A 26063-nucleotide genomic window follows, 5' to 3' on the forward strand; every position below is an offset into this window, starting at 1 on the left:
CTTTCTCCCATTCCCCCAGTTCTTGCTCAGATCCCCCCTCCCCCAATCGTATTTTGTTACCATAAAAGTACTTGGAAGATTCATTCCTCCTAAGGAGAGGCCTGCTAGATCTGGCCACATAGTAAACCTTTGTGTTGCCTCATTTTGTTCAGTCGTGAAATGGCTGGGCTGCTGACAGCCTTGTGGGGCTTCCCCAGAGGGGGAGAAAAAAAACCTGGCTGCAGACAGCCGCAGCCAAGAAACTGCAGCTGAGGCCTCTCAGACTGGTGTGACTCAGTGTTTGCTCAAATAGCCTGTCGTCCATTTTCTCCTGCCTTCCATCTTCTCTCAGTGTCACTGCAAGGAATCAACACCCGGAAGGCCTTCAGAAGCTCTACTATTCAAGACCAGAAGCTTTTTGACAGAAACTCTCTCCCAGTACCTGTCTTGGAAACATATAACACCTGTGATACTCCTCCACCTCTAAATAATCTGACCCCTTACAGGTAACTTCGCTAGTTCTTCCCTTTGTTGACCTGTGGTTAACAGCACTAGATTGGCATTTTAGTTAAAGATGTTTGCATCAGAGGATTGTGTCCAGAAGCTTACTACCTACCCCAGAGTTGTTTGTGGCTGCAGCAGCTAATGTTTACCATATAAACACTTGTCACTTATTATTGTTTGGTTTCTGAAATTCATAGTAAATACAATATATATTGAAAGTTTGCTCTAGCATTGCATGTTGCAGAGTTTAATTTGGTATAAGCCAGGTCCATCCTGGATTCCATCCAAGGAATTTAGTTATTACAGAACCAAAAGGACTTTGTTACAAAGCAGTCCTAGAGCTTGCATCCCAGGGGCAGCATTCGAGCAAGGCTCCCACTTACTCTGAAACCACTAGATTACCAGATGTTTAGGTGTGTTAGTAGAGTTAGCCTTGTGGACTGGCTGCTCTGGGCCCTCAGGGTCCTTCCAAAGCTTAAGGAATAATTGGCTTTCTTCCAAATGAGTGTCGTTTACTTTGTTTAGAACATCCTTTTGACATTGCCCTCTGCTAGGCCCTATACTGCTGCAGCTAAACTTGAGATAGACAACTTAAAGCCCCTCCCCCTCCAGGGGTCTGTAGTATGATCATCTTGCAGAAAACCACTGAGCAGGGGCAGAAAGTGAATATTTATCTTGCTTGTATCCATAAATATCTTTGGAACAGGTAAAAAGTAATTACAGATAGCTGGAGGCAGATGTCTTCTGCGAGACATGGGTATACTGCAAAGTAGGATGTGTGTGTGTGTGCAGAACTCAAGGACAACCACCTGATCCAGGGAGCCTGGAAATAGGAGCGTGGAAGCTATTCACACAGATAAAAGTACACAGCATCTATCCCATAGCGTCTATCCTGTGTTATTATGTAAAATTATGTTTATACCTTGGCTTTCAAAGGGGCTAGCTACCAGAGCAGGACAGAGTTTTGACTCTGTAGCCTCCATTATTTATCAAGTTGGATTTGGGCAGAGAGGTTTCAGGGCAAGAAGGGAGTGTACACCTGATACTGAAGGGAGTGTGACATATGACATGGGGCTTGTGTGATAGAATAGGATAAACAAATGATATTAAGATGAAGTTTATTTTTCAGTTAATGATATTTTCCTTTTTATCATTCTCCTCTCAGTTATCTGGATTTGGCCTAACAGAAATGAGCAGTGGTGTAGCTAACTCAAAACAAGATTTAATATAAAAGTCATTAGTGTTTGATTCGGAAATGCTTTCTGTGTGTCATGACAGGCCAGGGAATAGAATTGCCTTTCTAATAAATGTCCATCCCTAGCACATGCTTTCTGGAAAGAGAGAGAGACTTAGTCATGCCAAAGTGCAGGATTCCAACCAGGACTATCAAATCTGGTAGGTAACCCTTACATGGACACTCAGTAGCTCTCTTGGTTACTTCTGTTGCAGCCACTAAATGATGGTAATTAAATCTCATCATAAAACAGCTGGCCTCTGTTCTCACTGGGGCCCCCTTGTGGTTGGGGCTAGGGTGGGGGTACTGAGCTATTCTAGAAGGGAGCAGGAGCAGGAAGGTGGATTGCTATGGTGACCTGTTCTTACAGAGCAATAACAGCTGCATACATAAACACTTTCATGTATATGTGTATCTATACATAAGGTACACATGTGTGCCTGCACATACATGTACAGGCTTCAGGTGGGTGGGAAGCCACTAATGCTTCCTGGAGAGTCCTGGGGAATTGGTGGAGGAAGGGGAACCAATGGCAGAAATCCCCTCTGATGTGCCAGGATATCAGGTTATCCTCAGGGAGATGTCTGTAGCCATGCAGATCATTAGAAATAATCAGGATCCCTGCTGCTCTAGCCTGTTCTTGCCCTGACCATGCAGATTCCTCTACCAGGAATTGAAAGTAAGGCTAAGTTTCTTAAAAAGCCAGATAAATAAAGAGGTGCCATTCTGGGGGCACTGGAATGCTGATGTGAAGAGGAAATTTGAAGCAGTCAATTTGAATGACTTCTTGATTCCTCAGTGTAAAAACTGCTAACTGGTGGGTATTTGGAATATTGGATTTGGTTGGGAGCTCATCTCTCTACTGACAGCTACTTGTCTTCATTTCTATCCCAGGGACGATGGGAAAGAGGCACTCAAATTCTACACAGACCCTTCGTACTTCTTTGATCTTTGGAAGGAGAAGATGCTGCAGGACACCAAGGATATCATGAAAGAGAAGAGAAAGCATAGGGTGAGGGGAAAGGGGCCTCTGTTCTACACATCAGTAGGCACGATTGTGGAGGGGGGATAAAAAGGAAGCCAGTCTTATATGAAGTAATCATTCTGAGTGGCTGCTTGCTTGGATGCCAGGTGAAACTCTTTAAAAAATGTGTCCACTCCAAGCACAACCAAGATGAAAGTATAAATCACACCAAAAATGTGTTTGTTCCCCCTAGTGCTATTAACAATTGAGTATATTCAGGCTGAGTTTTAGAAATTGACTTTTCTATTCACCATTTATTTCTCTTGCAATTTGCACCTGACTCTGCTGGACACTCAAGCTAGGCTAGTCCCTTCCCCGCCAGTTTTGCAGCTCATTTCTCAGAGAGCAGCACAGGGCTCCACAGTGTTTGATTTACAAACAGGAACGGTTTAACACCTTCACTACTGATTGGGTAGGGCTGGGTGAGGGCATAGGCCTAATATTGGGAGCTGTTCCTCTCCCCTTAGACCTTCAGTGATGTGTGTAAGCGTATGACCAACCACTTGCAACGTCACAATCCCATTAGCATGGCTGCCGGGAGGCCCAAGAGAGCACCAGGGGCGAGTGCAGCTGAACAGGCTGAGGAACTCCTCATTGGTTGTTTGATTTTGTTTTGTTAACTGTTTCCTTATATCTGTCCCAGAGACAGTGACTGACCTTTGTGGCAGAGCAAGTAACAAATAGCTTTTTACTAACTTGCTAACAATTAGAGCTGCTCAGAAACATGAATGAGTTACCCAAAAAGGTAGTGAGTTTCCCATCTGTAGAGGTGTCTGAGTGTTGAACTGAGTGAATGTGTTTGACCTTGGGAGGTGGTTTGGACTAGATGACCTCTGGGTCACTCCAAAACGGGTAATTCTATAAATTCTCTAGTTACTGTGTGTTGTCAAGGCACGTCGTCTCTTGGGTGTGCATCCCTGAAGGTGGATGGAATTTTAATGAAGGACTTTGGAATAATGTTTTACAAAGGTTTTTCTGTTTCTTTTCATTATAGAAAGAAAAGAAAGATAATCCAAATAGAGGGAATGTAAATCCACGTAAAATCAAGACACGGAAGGAAGAGTGGGAGAAGATGAAGATGGGACAGGAGTTTGTGGAATCTAAAGAAAAGCTGGGGCCTTCTGGGTAGGTAATGCTTTCGTATTATTGGTAGCCTTTCTGAAGGGCCTGGGGCCATGGGGGTAACAGCCTGGCAGCTCTGGTGTGGCACCTTTCACACCCCCCTGAAGTCTGGCTGTGTGGCTAAGATCAATATCACTGTTAATCAGCTACCTTAACGTGCATCCATCTGGTGATAAAAATTTGCTGAATAAATCAAGAGACTCAGCAGTTTTAAATGAGATAACTGTAGTAGTTCGGAAAAGAAGGCCCACAACTTCTAGTGCCCTTGCTCTGCCAGACGCTAGTATGTCTGTGGGCCCCAAAGGAAAGACTGGAAAGAAAAGAAAAGTGGTCTTGGGAGCCCTTTGCCTCCAGAGCATTGATTTGAAGGTCATGCCTAAGAGCTGGGCATTTCACAGGACTGGAAAGGGCCCGGTAGAGAATTTGTGCACATCACCGAAGCAACTTTTCAGTCAGCCTTTGTCAGTCTCGGGAGAGAGGCTAGCCAAGGGACTGAAAGCAGACCTCAGAGACAGTGTGGGAAAGGTCGCTTGGCCAGTATTGAGGCTATATATCTCCATCGGGAAACAGTAGATGTCAGTCCGACCCATTTCCCAATACCAAATCACACTGGAGATTTAAAAGGGGGAAAAAAATGGTTTTGAGCTTGGTTTGATGCTTATCCTGGTGTCCGACCTGTGTGACATTCAAAGCCAAGTCACCACGACTGCTTGGCATGAATGTTGCCCTGTTTTTTTCTCTAAATACATTGCATCCTGGCTGTCAGAGAACCATGCCAGCCCATGCCGGGTGTCTAGGAATGATAAAAGGAAAGAGTTGAGTTGTTCTTGCTTTTAGGAATAACTCTACCATGAAAATCTTGACTTTTAAAAATCTTGACATTTCTGACACTAGTTCTTCTTGGATTAAGAGATTTGTTTTAAAGAGTGATGAAGATGGTGAGAGAAAAAAATAAACCTTTCTCTCTACAGGGAAATCAGACCTGAGGGCACCTTCATTACATTCACCTCCCAGTAAAAGGGGCCATTTGTTCTGTGGCCCCATCCTGTTCAGACAGGCCTTGTCCTAGGTTCTGTGACTGTAAGGCCAGAAACTTGCACGTTCAGAATGCTAGCTATTATGCATTTGGTTTTTGTTGTGTTTGTGTGTGTGGAATGAGACTAGTGAAAATGAGGACTTTGCCTCCCATTTTCCTGTTGTCCAAGAAGTTTGGGATTGGGCTACGTGGCGGTCTACCTGGATGTGCTTGTTGGTGAACCTATAAAGAGATGTACCAAGCCTGCAGGGCTCCAGGCCTTGGGGATTTTCTGCATCAGAGCATCATTTGACTCGTTAGTTCCCTCCAGCTCTCTTCTCTCCGGGGTCTGTTTGAGATGAGTTCTTTAGAACCCAGCAGTAGTGGAGAGAAGGGGGAGATGGAGCAGATCCAACCATCTTTTGCTGGCTGCTGTTTGTTGTATTCGTGTCATTTGGAGGTTTGTTGTTCACCCAAGGCCCAGTGCTCTGAGCGACAGGTTTGCGTGAGGCACAGGCCCTAGTACCCTCCTTAAGTTGGCAGCTCGTCATACTGGATAAGAGACCTGGCAGGGAGACCGAGTCTAGCTCCCACACAGCAACTTGCATTTGTCCTTAGCTTGGTTTTGCAATCAAATGCCTCCTTGGCCTTTGAGTACTCCAGAGGCTTGCTGACCTCCACACCAGGCTGTGTGCCAGTCACGTGTTTGCAGCTCACTAGCCTTGGGGCTCAGCTTTGCCCTTTGCCACAAGACAGACTTTGGGATTTTGCGTATAGGCTGCTCTTAACATTTGGGAGAGAATTTAAAAGAACTGCTGCTTTGACAAGGCCAGCCAGCACTGGGAAAGGAGCAGCATGGTTTTGATTATCCATGTTGAATCCCATTCCTCTGAATCCAGCAGGAATAGCCGGGAGAGACTTAACAATAGAATTCAGTACTAAATTTTAATCCTGAATTTAGTCCTAGAATAAGGTTTCAGAATAGCAGAAAATATGTGGGAATATTCTTATTTCTTTCCTCCTAAAAGCTTTTTATCAAATGCATTTTTGTAGGGTCTCTTAAAAAAAAAAAAAAAAAAAAAAGAGTACCACTCACACTCTTTAAATGACAGTTTTGGCATTGGGTTCATTGTCAGGTATCCACCCACCTTGGTGTACCAGAACGGCAGTATTGGCTCTGTTGAAAATGTGGACGCAAACAGCTACCCACCACCACCGCTGTCAGACTCCACCTCTCCACCTTCTCCATCCTTCTCTGAGGACAGCTTGCCTCCCCCACCAGCAGAATTCAGGTAAATGGTGCTCTCTCTCCTGTCTACTCTGGGTGGTTACATACTCAAGAACAAAATAAGTGTACCTCAGGCTGCCTGCCTGGCTCAGTCAGTGCAGCACGCAACTCTTGATCTCAGGGTTGTGAGTTCGAGTCCCGTGTTGGGTGTAGAGATTACTTTTAAAAAAAAAAGTCTTAAGGGAAAAAAACCAACAAAATAATTGTTCCAAATTCAGGGCAGGACCAGTAAAATAACTTGAAGCAGGTCTGTCTAGATAATAGAAATAATTAACATTTTATTAATTGTCTGTGAGGTGCCAGGCATTATGCCAAACACTGTATATATTGCTTCATCCTCACAACAGCGCTCCTGAGATAGGTACCCATTTTACAGATGAGTAAATGGTGAGGCACAAAGAGGTCAATGAATTCACCTAAGGTCACACAGCCAGTCAGAGACAGGGCCTTGATTGGAAAGCAGATCATTCTGCCTGCAGAGCCCGTATTCTTTCTTTTTTAAACTTTTTTTTTTTTTTTTTTGGTAAGATTTTATTTATTTATTTGTCAGAGAGAGTGAGAGTGAGCAACAGAGTAGGCCGAGAGAGAAACAAGCAGGCTCCCTGCCAAGCAAGGAACCTGATGCAGGTCTCGATTCCAGGACCCTGGGATCGTGACCTGATCCAGAGGCAGATGCTTAACCTACTAAGCCACCTACGTGTCTCGAGAGAGCCTGTATTCTTTTTTTTTTTTTTTTTCTTTGAAGATTTTATTTATTATTTGACAGGCAGGCAGGCAGAGGGGGAGGGGGGTAGCAGGCTCCCTGCTGAGCAGAGAGCCCGATGTGGGGCTCAATCCCAGGACCCTAAGATCATGACCTGGGCCGAAGGCAGAGACTTAACCCACTGAGCCACCCAGGTGCCCTGAGAGCCCATATTCTTAACAATTAGCTGTACTGGAGCAGATAGAGATTACCAGCTTACCTCTCGTTCTTTAACTCAGCATGGAATAAAGTGGTATATCATCTGCGGTCCTTAAAATATTTAACAGACACCTTGCCCAGTTATCGAGGAACTAAGCAATCAGTCACCTTTCTACCGTGTTCTGGTTCAGTTCACTGCCGGAAAGAATGAAACAAAGGAAAAGGGGAGGTGAAACTTCGACTTTGTCCGTACTGATGTTTGGCAGAGATGTACAGGGGAAGAGTTAGAATATGGCTGGGAAGGGGTCTGTCTGAGGAGTGTTCAGATTTCAGTGTTTGCTTACAGTTACTTTTCCCTTTCTGATGCCTGACAAACGAGAGCTTTGAAAGGTGCACTGTTCTCCGTGGACACTGTTTAATCAGAGATGAGATATGTTGAAGACCCCTCAGCCGGACACCTAGAGCAGTGCTGGAACTCCTCCCCTAACCCGGCCTCATTCTTGGTGGCTCTTGACAGCATTCCTCCCAGAGTGCTTTTGGCTGGCGGCCCTGTCAGGTGCAGCTAAGGCTTGAAGGTCTGTGGAAGATTCCAAGATGGATGCTTTTTTCTGAGGAGTAGCTATTAGTGGAGGGTAGGCACAACGGTGGAAAAAGAAACCTTTCAGCCTCACACATGGTCTGAGACCTTACAGCTGCAGCCAAGCCTATCTGACCCGGGAGCGGTGCCCCTTAGTTGTCTCTCAGCCCAGGCACAGTCTGGTGGCACATTTATTTCCCATCTCTGCTGACCCTCGGATCTTCATCCCTTCTCAGGACTTTCCTCATGAACACTGGAGGTGCATTTATCTCAATCTGTGACCTGTTCAGGTTTGGTCAGCTTAGCTTGGGTTTCCTGCTCACGAGATCTGGTGAATGGTAATAGCCTGAGGACTAGAGCCCAGTGGGTGGGTGACATTTGGCTTTTTTTTTTTTTTTTTTTTAAGATTTTATTTATTTATTTATTTATTTGACAGACACAGATCACAGGAAGGCAGAGAGGCAAGCAGAGAGAGAGGAGGAAGCAGGCTCACTGCTGAGCAGAGCCCTGCACGCCTTCTTGGTCCTGGTTCCACAATTAAACTGACTGTCTGTCCTAGAGGAGGGTTCAAGAGGGTGTCTTCCCTTGGAAGGAAGCTAGAAGGTTTGAGGGGGACCTAGGTGATGACCTTGGCCAACCCTTACCTGATAGAGGAATCCCAGTCTAAACTTCTTTCAAATAGCTTTTCTCAATTTCTGCTTAATCCCCCTGCTGATGAGAAGAAGCTCATTGCGTTACAAGACTCATTGATTGTTGGTCTGTTCTGACCATTCTCAGGTGTTTTCTGTTTGAGCGAAAATGAAATGATAGCAGTCAACGAAAATGAACCTAGTTTCATAGATAAGCTTTCTTAGAGATGGGTATTGGCATGCTGAGAGTGATGGTGGGTCTCTTCTTTGTCCTTTCAGCTGCCCAGCAGACAGCAACCAAAGAGGGCCTGGCTTAGCTGGACCCAAAAGATCCAGCATGGTCAGCCCAAGCCACCCACCACCAGCTCCTCCGCTGGGCTCCCCACCTGGCTCCAAACCCGGGTTTGCTCCACCGCCTGCCCCTCCGCCGCCTCCTCCAATGATGGGCGTTCCACCCCCGCCACCGCCTGGAGGATTTGGGCCTCCAGGGACCCCACCACCACCTTCACCCTCATCTTTCCCACCTCACCCCGATTTTGCTGCCCCTCCACCTCCTCCCCCACCGCCCACAGCTGACTACCCAACTCTGCCACCACCTCCCTTGCCCCAACCAGGAGGAGGTGCACCTCCCCCTCCCCCCCCCTCCTCCTCCTCCGGGGCCCCCTCCTTTCCCTTCCAGTGGTGCAGAAAACCCGTCTGTTGCACCACCACCACTTTCTGACGCCACCAAGCCTAAGTCGTCCTTGCCTCCTGTGAGTGATGCCCGCAGCGACTTACTTTCAGCCATACGTCAAGGTAATTCCCAGTGCTGGGTCCAGGACCTTGAGGCCCTGTCTTTCTGCAGCCAGGATGACTGGTTGGAGATTGGGCTAGGGGCTCCATGCCCTTGGGTGGGGACAGATAGGGACGGATCTCAGGCCTCAGATCACCCTAAAGAAAGGCTTAACTCTAAAAATATAAAAAATGTAGATTTCTTTCCACCTTAGTTTAAAGTAAAGGATTCTTGGCTTCAGAAGAGCTAGTGACTCTTGATCTTGGCGTCATGAGTTTGAGCCCCACCTTGGGTGCAGTGGTTACTTTAAATAATAAGTAAGTAAGTAAAGTTAGGGATACTTAACTTGGGTCTTTGACCTCATTGACAAGAGATGTTTTGCCTGTGTTTGCATTCATTTTGTGCCTCAGAGAAAACCAAGCATCACTACCCTAGAAGGTACTTCTCTGGCCACACTCAGTCATGCCCTGTCCTCCACTTCTGTGCCTTTCATCTCCGTCCTCCCTTTTCTCTTCTCTTTTCTCACCCTGTCCTCCTCGGCCTTTTTCTCCTATCCCCTTCCTGCTCTGTCTCCTTCCCTTCCTTCTTTCCCCCCTTCCTGCCCTCCCTCATCATCTCACTGTTGGGGAGCATTTATTCTCTTTCTGTCAGAGGTTAGGTCTGGTCCCAGTGGGTTAGAGTGGTTTCTGCTCTTTGTGAGCCTTCTTAGAACTAAAGGATTGTCTGGGGGAGAGGAGTTGAGCTCAGCGGTAATCAGCTGGGCAGACTGCGTGCCCAGTGGGTACAGTTCGGTGACCACTCCCCACCTAGACCCTCGTGGGAAGTGCCATCCTCACCAGCCTGCCAGTGTGGAAATGGAAAGAATGGCAGGCTTCCTTTTTGACACGCCTATAGCACTGGGGCCAGAATTGGATAAACCCTCACCTTTCTTTCTTTCCTTGCTTCCCCCTTTCCCTTTTTGCTTTCTCAGAGTATCTTTCTTCCCCTGACCTGTTCCCCTGACTCCGTCCACCCCTAGTCACTCCCCCTTCCTCAGGCCTGTGTGGATTCTGAGACCTTTTGAGATTGACTCACCTTCTAAACCTCTCTCTCTCTCTCTCTCTCTCTCTCTCACACATCAGGCTTCCAGCTGCGCAGGGTTGAGGAGCAGCAAGAACAAGAGAAGCGTGATGTTGTGGGCAACGACGTAGCCACCATCTTGTCCCGTCGAATTGCCGTGGAGTATAGCGATTCGGAAGATGATTCCTCTGAATTTGATGAGGATGACTGGTCGGATTAACTCTTTCTGCCTGCTGCCCACCTCTTCTTTCTTTCTTCCTGCTGCTTTCTTTGATGCATATCCCAGCAGTCTAATGCAGGGGGAAAGGGAGGAAAAAGAATTTCAAGGGGCCAAAGTCTTCCCTGAAGCAACCAAAGATATATCCAAGTGCTTCCTCCAAATCAACATATATTTTCCCATTTCCCCATAGACAGGTCCCCAGATTCGGTAGCTGAGATCTTCCCTCTTCTCTTCAAGTAACTGTTACATATTGAGAGAAGGAAATACTCCAAAGCAGATCCCTTCGATTGGGTTTAGATTGGAGTTAATAACTTCCCTTGGGAGCCATGTTCAACTGTGGTCCTCTTCCAAAATTCTTACCCTTCAAATAATACCAGCCATCTTCTGGTCCTAAAGCCTGCCCCTTTAGGGGCAGCCCCTATCCTTGCAGCCCCTTTCCTGCGCACCAAGAGGGCTGAGCAGGCCACATGCCCGAGCAGCCAGACTGCCACACCTTTCTGCCCTGGTCAGCAAGATGAGCTTCCCTTTGCTAAGCCATGTCTATGTCTGGACGCCCTTTATTCTAGAAGCCATGAGGCCCTAAGGAGTGTCTTCCCCTTTGCCCAGAAATGGTGCCTTCTGAAGGCTGAGTCTGTTGCCTCCTTACCAAGCCCTTTCTCCAGAGTGTGGTGTTCAGGTGTCCCGTAAATGGCCCTCCCTCGCTACCAGGTGCTCTAGCTACCATGGCCCAGTTCAAACTTCTAATACCGATGACCAAACTAGCCCCAGTGCGCAGGGATCTGACCTCTGCTGACTGTCAGGAGCCAAGCTTAGAGACTCAGGACTGCAGAACTGGTGGAACTCCTTGGAATCCTACGCCCTTAATGACGCTGAAATGTAGAAATGGGAAATGACTTGCTCTGGGTCATACTTTGGATGGTGACAGAACTCTAGAGCCCAGAATTCCCGATTCCAAGTCACCTCTGCCTTCTGGGACCAAATAGTGAGCACTTGCTAGAATCTAGGCAGAACAGTCTTGGCTCTGTGCTACTCCAGACCTCACCGTAGGTGGGAGTCCAGTAGGAGAGCTCAGAGCCAGTGCCAGGCCTATCCGTGCTGCTCAGAGCCTGTAGCCTGTCTTATAATTCCCTGCTCCCCCTTTACTATCACCACTGAACCACATGACCTTGGGAGCTGCCCTTCTGGGGGACCAGAGGTAGTGAGAGAAGGAAGGGGATACACAGCTTTGACAGGTGCTGTTTTCAATTCCTCTGCAACTTGTCCCCCTTTTATTTCCCCAGTTCAAGCATAGGTTCTGCCAGCTGTAGAAACTTCAGTCCCTCGGGCTCATGGCTGCCGCAGGTAGCTGCCTAGGGGGGCCTGGCAGCCGTGAGGAGGGCTGAAAGGCAGAGGGGCTCTGGCTGTCGTTTCCAGCTCCCACCTCAGCGCGTGCAGTGATGTTCCCTCCCACGCTCCCCCTCTTCCCAGAGCTAATACACAGGTGCTATTATTCAGAAAAAACTGGTCAGCTTTGGCCAACAGTGAGGTTTCTTCTCTTCTGCCCTAACTATTGTGTAGCCTCTTATGCTGAAACCGGCTTCTCCTGGCTTCTCTGGCTTTCAGAGCCCTGAAACAAAGAGAAACAGGATCTGTCTCTACCCAGCACAGCAAATGGTTGTAGTAATTGCCAAAGCCCTCATAAAGCCCTCCGGCTTGAGGAGTGCGTGTAATCATGGCTACTACCGCTGTGCCCGGGCTGGCTGCTCCCCCCTGCCTCCTCTCTGTGAACTCCCAGTGCGGGGGGCCAAGCCTGTAGGGGCCCTCGTGCCCTCCTGCTGGGGCTGCTGCCGAGTGGACTCTCCTCCCCCTCCTCACATCAGGTGTCTGGCACAGGGCTGGCCTCATGCTCTGGTGCTGAGCAGTCCAGGCTGTGTGTGCTCCCGCCTGGCACATTGGAAGCTGAAGGTGCTTTCTTCAGAACCCTAAAATGGCTGTTGAAGGTGTCCCTGGCTGCAGCCCAGCGGTGGCTGGAGAGGCAGGTGGAGGGCAGTGGTTCTCCCAAACAGGAGTCCTGGGGCCTGGCCAGGCCAGGGTTTGGGCCTTAAGGGCTTTGACTAAATTACCCCCATCCCCCTCCGTTCCAGAAAAGGGGGAGCCAGAGCCACATTCTATCATTCTGCTCTGACCTTGAAGGGGGCGGTGTTGGCCTGGCTTCTGGAATGGACACAGTCCGCCCTGGAAAGGGCTGGGGGCAGAAGGGGGGGCACTGCCTGCGGAAGGTAGGATTAGATCATTAGCTCAGTGACCTCCTAGGGTTTCGATGTGCTGTGTTCTCATCCTACAGCTGGTTTGGTAATGATCTGCAAGTCCCGGAGAGCAACAGCACAGCTCTGCCTGACGCTCTCATTAAAATCTATGCAGCCAAGCTCAGCTTTGTAGCAGCCGGCCTTGTGCAGCCTCCTCAGCTCGGGGGGCTGGGGACCCAGTCAGCCGAGAGGCCCTCTGGGCTCTCTTTATGCATATGTGTACCAAAAAACCAAAAAACAAAACAAAAAAAACCCCACTTCCTTAAACCCAGAGCCCTTTAAGATGATAAAGGACCTTATGCAGGTAATTGTGTGTCTTTAGAATCCTGTAATTGTAGAATGCAAAGTTTAGTGATACTTAAACTGGGCCGAAGCTGGGGAGTGTGTGCAGCAGTGGCTCCTGAGGACTCTTAAGCGCTGAAGGCAAGGAGCCACCTCCCTTCCCCAGTCTGCCCAGCCCCGGAGACCTGCCCCCATTCCTGCGGCCCAGGGACCCAGCTTCCATCGGCAGTGTCAGAAGTGACTTGTGGCTTTGCCATGGTTGTGAGAGGACTACATTCCAAAGGAGCGGTCACAGGGAGGGGGCAGGCTGTGCGATCCCTCGGAGGCTCAGAGCAGCTGGCCCAAGCTCCAGCTCGCCTCCAGCGGAAGCTCAAGCGCCCTCAGAAACGACCCTGGCCAATGTCACCGCAGAGCCGAGGCGGTGTTGTCAGGGCTAATGTGAAATCTCTTCCCGTGGCGCCGGTCCTCCGGCTCTGCAGCGCCAGCTTGGACAGATTGAGGTCTCTGTGGCTTTGGTGACCCTGCTTAAGCATTCCCACCGTGTCCCAGCTTTGCTCTCAGCCTGCCTCCCTCCGCAGTCCCCCTCACCTGACCTCCGGGCCTGGGGAGGGGGCCGGTGCCCCAGGGTGAGGGGCTTTTGCTCAGGAGAGATGTCAGGCCTCTTGGGGGCTTCAGGCTTTGAGGTCTCCTGGGGTCCAGCAGACCTGGGACCAGGTGTCACTAGGAGATACGCCTCATTCTGTGCCTCATTGAGGGCTAGGGAACAATTCTGTTACTGTATTAACTTGACTCAGTTAACTCACTTGAGAAACTAACCAATTTTTACTTCCTGTCTAGAATGATGTACATGTAGAAGCGTGAGCTGTTATGCTCCCAAAGTGCCTTGTTTTCTCTGATATGAATATATTTATAAGGACCTATTCCAGTGGATTCTGGGTGTGGTTGCCATGTCGATTTCAGGGAGTGGGCATCTGTGTAGTAGGGATACAGTCTGGAAGTGCATCCCTCTCCCATGAGGGTAGGATTAAACCAAATCCCTGAGGTGACCCCTTCTTCACCCTACTCCTCTTAGACCCCTAGGAGGATGTCCAGTTTTTTAAAGCCCTGTGGCTCCAAGCCTGGTCTCCTTTGTTTCCCTGCCAGGCCCATGTGTGGACCACATTAGCACCCGGTGACCTGAGGATTCCAAGTAACGATTTTATGTTATACATGCATATATGTAAATGCCAACATTTTAAATAATTTGATAAATCTTTGTAGCTACTCAGCCACGTCTGGCATGTGTGTGTCTGTCTCTAAGGGGGAAAGTGTTTGGAAGGGGACAACATTAATAGCCACAGGTGGTGGCCAGAGCTCTGGAGGGAGGACTGGTTGGGGGTGGGGGGAGGCTCAAGGAGCAGGAGCCCTTGGGGTCTGGATGGTGTACCCTGTGTGGGAGGTGGAGATGAAGGCCGGAAACCATTTTGGTATAGAAGGTTGGGGGACCTAGAAGCCCAGATCCCCGGCCTTCAGCCAGCAAGGGCTGTGTGTTGGGGCCAAGGGAGAGTAGCTATTGGCCACTTGCATCAGGCAGAAGAGGAGCACTGGCGGAATGCTGATGTTGCCTCCCAACATCTGGCCGGCATCTTGTCTGCCTCTCAGACCCAAGCAACTTACCTTAAATAGAATGATTTTCAGCGGAATCCGATAAAAAGTTTTTAGGCTGCTGTACACCCCCTCTCCTGCCTGGGAAGGCAAAGGGGCTGAGTTTCTATGCTGACCTGAAAAAATGACCTACCCAGGAAGCAACGGTTGTTCCGAGCACAGCTGCTGCGGGTGACAGTCCCTGGGGGTAATTTATGGGCAGACACCCAGTTCCAGTTCCGGGCTCAGCGGACCTAGTGGGGTGGCCCCGGGAGAGGGGCGGGGAGCAAGGTTGGTGACTCCACTGGTCACGCCTTCTTTTCAGGGAGAGAGAGTCACCCACCATCGTCCCAGGAGAGGGGGCAGAAGTTTTGAATTGTCAGCAGTTGCTGCGCCAGTCGCTCTGAGCTCATCGCTGGAGGTGGGGGTGCAGGGGAGGGGGCGCAGGAGCCGGCTCGCCCCGGCGGAGCCCCTCGCTCCACCCTCCTGCTCAGGCCTGTGTTTAGTCAGCACTTGGCTTCCCGAGGCCTGTGACTGACAGGCAGCCAGACGCCCGCCCTGGGAGAAGACAAAATGGTGGTGTCGGGAGCCGCCCTTGCTGGGGAATTGGAGGGGAGGAATGTGGTTCTGGGAAGCAGGCGGCCCCAGCTTAAATTCCAGCTCCTCCACTTGGGAGCCGTGACCCCATGCTTCACCTCGCAGGGCTAATCCTGAGAAGAATGAGCATTTGCTGAGCGCCTACTACCTGCCCAAGACTGCACACACTTTATCTCAACCTTACGAGGCAAGGGTCTCATGGCACACATGAGAAAAACAAGTTCAGAGGTTGAGTTGCCTGAGATCGTGCAGCTGGAGGCACGCTTCAAACCGGAGTCTCTTCTCAAGCCAGAGATCACGCTCTGTCCACCATGCAACTGAAACAGCTTTCGGATTCTCCCCCAGACCAGAGTCCTGGTCTTTAGCGTCCTAAGCGGCAAGCTAGGGTTTTCCGTTCTGGTCTGCCCCACCCTCTGGTGCCCAAGTTTACAGGTACCTGTTGTTTTTGCTCCTGCTCCAAAGTCAAGTGGGCCAGACTGAGGGCCCAACTATCCTAGACGGTGAGAGTTGGTATCTCGCACCCTGAACTGCCGGGGTACACAGTGGGTCCCTAGGCGCGGGTTCGGGCTTCCCGCAGGCACACCGTGCCCAGGACCCGCGCGTGCGCGTGCGCCCGCCCCCCCCCCCCTGAAGATTGCACGTTCAGGCACAAAGACATGCAGACACACACAAGGTGACACCACACGTGAGCGGGCACACTTGAGATCCCAGGCCCAGGGACGTGCACACACCGTACCTAGAGCCCTGCCCTTGTGCAAACAAGGACACAGATCAGCACACAGTTACAGGAACACATAATCGCAGGCCAGCCTCGCGCGGTCCTCAGGAGTCACCCCTCCCTTCGCGCTGCCGCCGCCAGTTCCTCACTGCCCCCTCCTGGCCGCCCAGTGGCCAGGGCAACCTGGCAGCTTTTCCTGTGAGTTCTGCTCTGGGTGGTTGTCAGCTAGTTCCCTTCTCCATAATGAGGCTGGGAGCAGTTTCAGGCGCTCTTCATGGTCCCTCAGCCCCAGGAGATGACGGTGTCTAGTGGGAGGTCTGAAGCTGGAGGACAGAACAAAAAAAGAAAGAAAGAAGGAAGGAAGGAAAGAAGGAAAAAGGCTTTCACAGCCAGAAGAATCTCTCATGGTAGAATTCTCAGTACAAGTGTTGGCAAGAGGCCTGCATAGACCACCCCCCACACCCTAGGCAGGCAGCCATCCGCCCTTGCCTGGGGCATTGTGCGCACCTGCTCTCACCATACGCAGATTTCAAGAGAAGCGGACCTCCCGGCCGACAAGGCAGAGGTCAGGCTTTCTAGCTCCCACATCACTGCTCCCTCTCTGGGCCTCAGCTTCCTCACCTATTCGGTAAAGAGTTAAGTTGACCGCAATGCATGTGACCCTCCACCCTGGAGTCTCACCATCTTGGGACACCTCTCCCAAAAGTCACATGCCTGAGTAAAGCACATCCATAAACACGACCCCATGCATTCTTCAGGCTGGTCCTGGGAGGATTTCCAAAACAAAGCTTTTTAAGTGCTATTTTATGGTTGAGGAAACCAGGCACAGTGGGGCACAGCAACTTACCCAAAGTCACACAGCAAATTGGCAGCAGGAACGGAAAGAGAAATCCTCTTCTTGTGGGCCCCAAGCTGCCTACAGAGTAGAACTCTCCCTTTGGGCTCAGGCCCAGAGCCAAAGAGACAGAACAACAGAGACTAAAGCTAGAAGCTCCGCCCCTCCCTTTTTTTTTTTTTTTTTTTTTTTTTGGTTAAAGTTTCCCGTCTTGTTCTGTTTTGTTCTGTTTTGTTCAGTAATCTCTATACCCAACATGGGGTTTGAACTCACAACCCCAAGATCAAGAGTCTCATGCTCCACTGACTGAGCCAGCCAGGCGCCCCAGAAGTTCTGCCCTTCTGTCGAGCCCTGAAGGCCAAGGGGAACCCAACAGAGGTCCCAGGTTCCATGTTGAGATGGAGACTGGGAATCAGCAACTTGCACCCCAGGGGGTTCCACCACTCCCTACCCCTACTGGCAGTCTACGCAAAGCCAGAGGCAGGCTAAAAAGGCACCCTACTCCGTGGCCACTTAGTAGTCTGTTCATCAAGGTACCACACACGTGAGTGGTATGTGCATGAAATCATGCACATGTGAGTGGTATGTGCATGTATGCCTGGACTCCACGGGTGTGTACTCACATGTCAATGCATGTTCATATGTGCCTACAAGTACACTTAGGAGCATATTCATAGGTCTGTGTAGGATGACATCCTAGGTATACAGGCTTGCAAGGCGTGTTTTGATGTACATGAATAAATGGTTTCTGTGTATCTGGCAGGTAAATTTATGCACATGTCAGATGTTGCTTGCACACGTATTGGGTTTGTTCATGAATGCACTTTTGGGTATGTGCGAATGTTCACATGCATTTGCGTAAAAAAGTGGAGTGAATCAGTCTATGCCCATGACAGCTGAGTGTGTGTAAGTGTGTGTGCAGGGAAGGCTCCATGTGACTGTGTACCCATGACTCATAGGGGTGCCCTCTGCAGAGAATATCATGGCAGTGTTCCCCTAAGCTCTGGTACCGGTGTGCACTGCTGGCTGTAGCCAGGCACTGGGCTCGCAGCACCCCCACCCGACCTCGGCTTTCTATTCCCCAGACCCATCCTGCTTGGCCAATTTGCAGCCTCTCGCTCCCAGCTCCTGAGAAGGCCTGCAGCAAAGTCAAGGGGCTGGTGGCCAATTAGCGAGGGGGTTAATCAGGGATCTGGGGACCCCTGGGGGGCGGGAAGCCGAAGGCAGGCATTGAGGTTGGCAGGAGCACTTACTGCCTGTCATGGAGGTGGGGGAGGGGAGAGACAAGGAGGGGAGGCTGAGCCTGCCTGGTGGCTGGAAACCAAGGGTCTGCCTGGGAATTCATGATTGCTGAGCACTGATAGCAGTGGGGAGCCTGTGTGACTGTGTGTGCAAAGGGGCATACATACATGCATTTGCGTCCTTGAATGTGGTCCTATGTGCAATGTGTGTACCCGATGGGATACCATCTGTTTAAACATGTGCAGTTTTGTGTCTGTATATGTGGGTGTGCGATGATGTGCAAGTGGGCCTGGGTATGCAAGCATGCTTGGACCCATGTGCACACACGTATACAAGGCCAAGCCTGTGTGTGCATACTCGTGCATGCAAGGGTGTGTGCACACATCAACAAATGTGCTCCCATGCAAACACAGGCACATGAAGATGACATGGCCCGCTAATATGTGTGCAATGGTGTGTGTGTGTGTGTGTGTGTGTACCAGTGTGCAGATACACCTGGCTAGACATGCATGTCCAGATGTATGTGCATGTGTGTGTTCTCTGAACGGCCTGCGTGTGCCCGTGTGTGTATGCCCGTAGGTATGCACGTATACAGGTCTCAGCGTGTCAGGAGTTGGGGAATGTGGGGCTGGCGGGCTCTGGGCTCCAGGAGAGAATCTGACAGACGACCAGACTTGCCGCAGCCCCCAGCCCCGGGAGCCTGTTTTCCAGCCTGCGGAAGCTGTGAGCCCGTGAACTCATCTTATATTAATAGCTGCTGTCTCCTCACTTATTGCAGGGAGAGGCGGTCATGGCCCCGGCGGGGGCTCAGCACTCGGGGCTCCTCCCCTCCCCCACACAGGACCTGGGAAGAAGGGAGGGAAAGATGGGCCCTAGGGCTTACCCAGGCAAGAAGGCAGGGCTCAGGGCTCCAGCCCTTGCCTCCCCCAATCCATTGCCCAGCTCACCTCCCAGGCCTCTGTAGCTGGTAGTATCAGGCGTGGGGGTAGAAAAGCGTCAGGGCCTCGGACACCCCCCACCCCCCAAACAACCCCCTCCCCACACACATATGCACCAGACATGCACTCACCAGTGCTGAGTAGCTCCAGGCTGAGAACCAGATGAATCTAAGACAGTAAGAGACAGAGAAGTCTTTAGTTTGAGAGGGCAGACATGTTCCTTCTCTCAAGGACCCTCCACTGGAGGGGGACACACAGCCCTGCGTTCAGGGGCCCCTATGCTGATGAAGAGGGCAAGACTTCTCTATAATATTTACTTGAGAAGTATAGCAAGGTGTTTTGTATAAACCACATCTTCATGGTCACAAGAGGACTTAGCCAAGGAGACTTCCTGGAGGAAGCAGAGGATAGGGGTGCAGGGAGGACCTGAGCTGTATCTACAGAATCCCTGGAGGACGGAGAAGCCAGCCAACCCCACCATGCACATGCGCTCCAACCCGAGAAGCAGACTGAGATATCCCTCAGGTTGAGCCCAGAACCCAAGGCAGAGAGACGCCAGATATGGACTTCCAGCAATGTCTCAGGTCCACCATACTACCAGGGGCAGGCAAACAGACTAGGGCCCACAGCGTGGCAGCCTACCCCAGGCTCCTAGACAAAGAGCTTTGGCTTTGCTGAGCTCTGGAGCCAGGAGCTGGGATGGGGGAGGCAAAGGGCCAAGCCTGCCAGAATAGTATGGGCACTTGGACCCTCTCCTTCTGGTCCGTCCTCCCACCCCCTTGCTGGTGGAGGCTCCTTGGGAACATGGGTGAGGCAGCAAGGAGGCCCTTCTTCACACCGCCCCTCCCAAAGGTGTGGGGGCGCCCAGAGACCTCCAACTTCTCCCCAGCCTGGGGACAGGGCTCTTTGCCCGGGGTTTCCTTGCTTGCTGTTTCTGAATTCCTCTTGAAACTCACTCCCTTACCCCAGATAGAAACAGATTTGGAGTCAAATGGACCCAAATTCAAATCCCAGTTTGGCCCTTTGCTATGTGACTTTAGGTAGATCTGTTGTCACCTTCAGTGAGGCCTTTCTTGGGATTCCTTCCTTTAAAGATTACACGTACTCCCCATGCCCTTTCCCTGCTTTATTTCTCCCCCTCTGCTCTCTGACATGACCAAATCTTAAACTTGGTTCTTTATTACAGTCTCCTCTATGAAACTGAAGTTGTCTGCAAGGAGGGCAGTGAATGAGTGAGGGCTTTTATTCTCAGAGCCTCAACTTCCTCTTCTGTAAAATGGGGAGAACAATACCACCCAAAGGGTCATGGTGATGTGTGAAATATTTGGGCCAAAGCTTGGCATGGAGAGGTGCTTGCTGAGTGGGTGTCTTTTCCCGCGGACCTTCCAGGAAGGTGGGGAAAGAAGTCTCCCCCTGACCTGGTGGGACCCCCTGCTTTGTATTTGGAATGGAGCTGTGTGTAGCTCAGCCTAGGTCTGCCTTCCACCAGCTCTGACCCTGCCCCTGTTGGCAGGTCCACTCCCCTTGGGGTCTTGTGGCCAGTGTTGGGGAGGAGCCTTGAACACTAGGTGTAAGGGCTCTTGGCCAGGGAAATGGAGAAAGACCTGAGTCTTAGCCTGGCACAGCTGTGTGGGTTTGAGCAATGACTGTTCGACATCAGGCCTCAGTCTCCCTGTCTGTATAATGGGGGGGGGAGTGTTCTAAGAGTTCCTTCTCCAGGTTTTGCATACCTGGGAGCCCTGGGAGGCTGAGAGGCCTTGAAAGCCAAGAAACAGCTTCCTCTTCAGCCACACTTCCAAACCTGTGCCTGCCCTTGCCTGGTGAACATACTCTTTCTTGTTCTGAAACACTATTACTTGGGACCCGCACACTTATGTCCTCAAATGCACACACTTACCATCACTGGCCTTTGGATAGGAAAGAAGCTCTTTCAGTTCCAGAATGACCATAGTCCCTCCAACCTCCTCCCAAATGTGGCCTCTGGCTCCAAGAATGAATCCCAACACAAATCAGGGTCCAGAATGTCCTGAGCTCCAGGCTTGGGAAGGAAGGAGAGGAGAGGCCATTGGCTAATGGAGCACAGGTTGTGGAAATAGATGTTCCCTCGGGCCAGTCACTAACCCTCCCATGACCTCAGTTTTCTCATCTGTAAAATGGAGAAGATACTGCTGGTCCCATGGGAGGCTTGTTCAGCATAAAAGAGGTAACATAGGCAGTACACTCGGCGTAGTGCCTGTCACACAGTAAACACCCACAGTTAGAAGGAGCTGTTATTAAGGAGATGGATATGCTTTGAGCATCAACTTCACGCCAAAGCTCCAAACAAAAGTGCATTCTCAACCGGAGAAGGGGTTAGCACCCGGGTTCCTGTCCTCAGAAAAAGATGGGATCCTTGGGATGCCTGGGTGGCTCAGTTGGCTGAGTCGCTGCCTTCTGGTTGATTCATGATCCTGGGGTCCTGGGTTGGAGTTCTGCATGGGGGCTCCCTGCTCAGCTAGGAGCTTGCTTCTCCCTCTGCCTCCCGTTCCCCCAGCTTGTGCACGTGGGTGCTCTCCTTCTGACAAAAAAATAAACAAAATATTAAAAAAAAGAAAGGTAGGGTCCTTGCCTGGCAGTGCCTGGGTCTGAGCAGAGCAGAGGGGCCCATTAGCTCAGCCTCTAAAGGGGCGGGGGTGTCACCTGTCAGCCTCACTCCTCCCTGCCTCTGGAGCTTCCCCAGATCCCTCCACAGGCTCCCAGGTCTGATCTAATCCCCTGCCATTCCAGGCTCTCCGCCCACATCGGGCCCACTCCAGCCCCTCCACGTATAGAGACAGAAACAGACTTATCACAAAATCATTCTTTATTGAGCAATGGGTTGGGGATAGGGATAGGGGAGCACTGGAGGCCATACCCCGGTTGGCAGAGGGGTCAGGTGTTGGCTCACACCCTGCCTCCTCTAGGGCACCGCAAGGTGGGGCCTGGCCCCCAGGTCCTGGCTGTGGCGCTGGATGCCAGGCTGGAGTGGACTTGGGGTGGCGCGTGTTCTGGTCCCGGCTGCCTGGCCGGGCTGCAGTTTCCCCCGAACGGCCACCAGAGGGCAGCCGGCCCCCAGCGCAGAGGAATTCTCGGTTGCTCAGGTGATGGCTTCTTAAAAAAATAAAAAACCAGAGGCTGGTGTGTTCTCCCAGCAAACCCGAGAGGGGCGGGCCTGGGGAGAAGGCTCTGGTTTCTATGATCTCTTTGATAAAAAATAAGCAAAAATAATAACAAAATACGTGGTTTCTCTTTCTCCCTTTCCCCCTTCTAGGAACTGAGGTCAGCAATGGGGATGTGGGGACTGGGGGGGTACCCTGGTATGGCCTGGATTTCAAGGTGTGGGTCTCTTTTTTTTCCCCTTACCGGCCATAAATAAATAAGTAAATAAATAGGTAAATAAATAAATTATAAATAGATACTCTTTTTGTATGTGCACATAGAAATAGATACATTTTTCTTTCTCCTATCTAGGCAACTGAGTGATTAACCTCTCTGACTCTTTAGCTCGGAAACCCGAAAGTAAAGTGACATGATTAAGGTCAAAAGGGGGGTGGGGGGAGATCAGGGACTTGGAATGGCACTATAAAACACCCAGCAGCATTCTGGAACTCCAAGCCAGCTGGGTTGTGGGACATTTCTGAGTGGAACCCTGGCCACCTGAACATTCTAGAACCATGGAGCCAGCTGGGCCCTGTAGGGATCTGGACAGAATCTTGTGAAACATCCGGTCCTAGAACTCCAGAACCAGCTGGGTCTTGGAGGTGTGGAGCTGGGAGGTTGGAAAAAAGCCCTGGAGGACCTAACATTCTGGAATTCTGTAGTGATCAGGGCTGGAGGGTCACCAGTATAGGACTAGACGTCACTGGGGGAACGGGATCGGAAGGGGATCTTGGAAGAGGAACAACAGCAGCAGATGGCCCACAGCACCTTCTGCACGTCCTGGTTGCGGAAGGCGTAGATGATGGGGTTGATCATGGAGTTATAGGTCGCGGGGAGAAGGGTGAGATAGGTGTAGAGGGGTGGAGAGTGGGCGTCACCCAGCAGGCAGTAGACAGTGAAGGGCAGCCAACAGGCGGCAAAGGCGCCAAGCACCACAGCCAGCGTGGCAATGCCCTTTCGGGTGGCCACATAGTGGGAGGCAGGCAGCAGATGCCGTTGGAGGGCAATCTGCTGGGCATGGCGGCAGACGATGCGGCAGATCTGGGCATAGAGCTGCAACATGATGCCAAACACCATGAAGAAGGCAACGGCCAGGACCACCAGATGGTTCTTGGAGAGCGGATATACCACACCACATGTGGCCCGGGCATCCAGACAGTTCCAGGCCAGCACAGGCAGCAGCCCCAGGCCCAGTGCGCCCCCCCACACTAGGGCCAGCATCACATAGGTCCGAGTCACTGTTGTCTCTGAGTAGTAGGTGAGGGCATTGTACAGGGAAAGGTAGCGGTCGACGGTGATGGCCAGCAGGCTGCCCACGCTGGCAGTAAAGGCCATCGCCAGCACGCCAACCAGCACCAGGCTCATTTCCACCGAGCCAATGCAGAACACAGCAGCGAAGTGCAGGACCAGGCCCAGGCCCGCCAGCAGGTCGGCCACAGCCAGGCTGCCCACCAGCAGGAACATGGGGGCACGGAACGTGGGAGTGCCCACAATGATGGCCACCACCAGCGCGTTCTCACAGGACACCAGGGTGCCTGAGATGCACAGCACCACGTCCCAGGCCTTGGGGGAGGGCAGCGGGGCGGCTGGGCCTGTGGACCCCTCTGTTGAGCCCACGCTGCTCACATTCACGTTGCCTGAGCCGGCGGAGAGCCAAGCCAGGGGGCTGCCTGCACCCCACATCATGGTACCTGTAGGAGAAAGGCCCTGTGAGAAGCTGGAGGGCTGGGTGCTGGGCGAAGGTGTCTGAACCGGACAAGGTGCCACTCGGGATACATTGTGAGTGTGTCTCCTCAGGATACCTGGTTGGGTCCCAGTGCCTTGTCCCCCACTCATGACCCAGGGCTCCTTCCAGGATACCATTGTCTCCCCCTGCCCACCCCCACCCTCACCCCAGGAGGGACCTATTTTCCTCTCACTGTACTGGGTCCCTCCACTCTCCCTTCCAACTCCCTGAGCCCCACAGGCCTCTTTCTCCCACGTGTGTGACCAGCAGAGAACCAGGTGAAGGACTACCATAAGTGGATGGGGGGCCGGTAGGATTCTGGAGATGCCAGGTAGGCCTAGGACTGGGGAAGGGAAACACATCTCTAAACTGAGGGTAGCTCTGCTCCCTCCCCATCAGGGAGGATGACGCTTAGTTTCTGAGGCTTGCCAGACCCCTCACGAGTCTCAGTACAGCCAGCCCGAGGCTCCGCCCCCAGAGAATGCGCGTGAAGCTCCCTCCAGCCCCCACCCTGCACTCCTGGGGTAACACCACCTAGAAACTCAGCCCCACCCCCAACACACACGAGCCCAGAGCCCAGACTTCTGTCTCCGCCAGACCCCTCTTTCTGCCTGATCCTCCAGGTCTTTGGAACAGACACCCTCTGCTGGAGGCCCGGATCCCTGAGTCAGAACCCTCCTTCTGCCCAGACACCTGGATCTTGGGCCTGACTCCGCATCCTGCCCCTGTGTCTAGATCCTTAAGTGAGACACCTCTTGCTCGGACACCTGGGGCCCTGCCTCCGATGACTCCTGCCAGCCCAATCTCAGAGGACCATCAGTCCCTCCAGGGCCTTGGGCCTTGGAGGAGAGCGCACCCACGCGGGGTCACCCAGATGACGGTTCTCAACACTCCGGACACTGGGTCCCCGCCTGCTAACCCAGATTCTGGATTCTCGGTCTTAACCTCCGACCTCTGCCGGCCGCCGGGAGCCTGTCCGCTGGCCCTGCTCCCCAGCATCCTGCGTGCCCTTCCGGATGCCTCATGCCTACAGCGGGGCCCCCTACTTACCTCTCGGGACCTGGTGCGGCTGGGCCGCGTGGAGGCTCTGCTCGGGTCCGGGCGGCGAAAGGTTTCCGCGGACCCGGAGAAGCCCCCGCGGCCGCGGGAGAAGCGGCGTGAGTCACCCGCCCCGCCCCGCCCCCGGCCCCTGGTTCGGTGACGTCAGCGGCCCGATGGGCCAATGGGTGCGTCGCGCCGGGGCGCAGCGCGCGTCGGCGAGGCATAGTAATGAGGCCTCGCACCGCCCGCTCCCCCATTCATAAAAAGCGACCGTGGCCGCGGCCCCGCCCCCTCCCCACTCAGCCCGCGCTGTCCTTGACGCGGCGCCCTCTGCGGGCCGGGATTTCTGGGGCGGGGGGGCGGGCGCCGGTGGGATACCTTAGAGAAGTCTTAGGAAGGTTGCGGGGAATATATAAGGGGAAGCAGAAAGGGGCCCTGGAAAGACTGTGGGGGTGATGGGACCCTCAGGTGGCAGGGACCGACGGAATTCGGGTGACGGAGACGGAGTGATGAAGCTGAATGGGCGTCCTCCGTGAGGATGATGGGGGTTGCCAAGATGATGGGGCCCTGAGGTGGTGGTGACAGCAGCACGAAGGAGCAGGGAAGTGGGTGGCAGTGACAGTATGAGCAAGGTGACAGGATCCTGGGGGATGGTGGCCATGAGACGCTGCCAAAGAAAGAGAAGCCCCCAGGGCAACCATAGCAGTGTCAGGGTGACTGTGACATGATGGAGCTCAGGGATCCCAGGGTGGCAGAGGTGATGGCAAGGAAAAGAGAAGATGGAGTGTCCAGATGATAGGACTTCAGGTCACCATAACCCTGTCACAAGTGCTGAGGTACCCAGGGGACAAAACACAGTGAAGAGGGTTGTAAGGTAGCTTGGAATGAAGATACCGGGTGACTGTGGTGAATGAGCTCCAGGGTGAGAGGGACAAGGTAGAGAGTCTGCACTGACAGTGACCAGGCAGGTGAGGTGCTGCCTGGGAAGGTCCTCGTGATGCTGGGGCTGGGATAAGGAGTTGCATGACGTCACTCATGTCAGCCCAATAGCGCCCTCCCAGTGCGGGAGGGGTGGGTCTGGCAAGATTTCAAAACCTGAATTATTTATTCAGGGATCTGGAAAGCCAGCAAGGGGGGGGGCACTTCCCCGAAGCAGCAGGAGAGGGGGAGCTAGGAAGAACTTGGAAGCAGAAAACCTGGCAGCACAGTCCCCAGGGCAGGCACCTCTCACAACCCCCCATCTTAGGCATTCTGGCAGGGTAGGGCACGGAGAAG

The 26063-nt window shown here is 52.1% G+C and overlaps 2 protein-coding genes across 2 annotated transcripts in view; one reads left to right on the forward strand and one right to left on the reverse strand.

Annotated features, from left to right (window-relative positions):
- The window catches only part of WASF2 (WASP family member 2), an 85433-nt gene extending 71275 nt beyond the window's left edge, over positions 1 to 14158 (forward strand). Inside the window, 7 exon segments of the mRNA XM_032303687.1 lie at positions 332 to 485; positions 2612 to 2729; positions 3736 to 3866; positions 6015 to 6170; positions 8553 to 8883; positions 8885 to 9068; positions 10167 to 14158. Of these exon segments, the coding sequence (XP_032159578.1) occupies positions 332 to 485; positions 2612 to 2729; positions 3736 to 3866; positions 6015 to 6170; positions 8553 to 8883; positions 8885 to 9068; positions 10167 to 10324 (1232 nt within the window). The 3' untranslated portion in view covers positions 10325 to 14158.
- Positions 14159 to 21677: 7519 nt separating this feature from the next.
- GPR3 (G protein-coupled receptor 3) lies at positions 21678 to 24919 on the reverse strand. Its single transcript, XM_032303346.1, has 2 exons — positions 24798 to 24919; positions 21678 to 23712 (listed from the first exon to the last, which is right to left on the reverse strand). Exon 2 carries the CDS (start codon positions 23705 to 23707, stop codon positions 22715 to 22717), a length of 993 nt encoding a protein of 330 aa, XP_032159237.1. The 5' UTR covers positions 23708 to 23712; positions 24798 to 24919; the 3' UTR covers positions 21678 to 22714.
- Positions 24920 to 26063: the final 1144 nt, after the last annotated feature.

The sequence above is a fragment of the Mustela erminea genome, chromosome 10 (genome assembly GCF_009829155.1).
Source record: "Mustela erminea isolate mMusErm1 chromosome 10, mMusErm1.Pri, whole genome shotgun sequence".
Taxonomy (NCBI): domain Eukaryota; kingdom Metazoa; phylum Chordata; class Mammalia; order Carnivora; family Mustelidae; genus Mustela; species Mustela erminea.

Excerpts from the sequence above, each read along its gene's own strand:
- GPR3 (XM_032303346.1), bottom strand. The coding sequence starts at position 23,707 with ATGATGTGGGGTGCAGGCAGCCCCCTGGCTTGGCTCTCCGCCGGCTCA.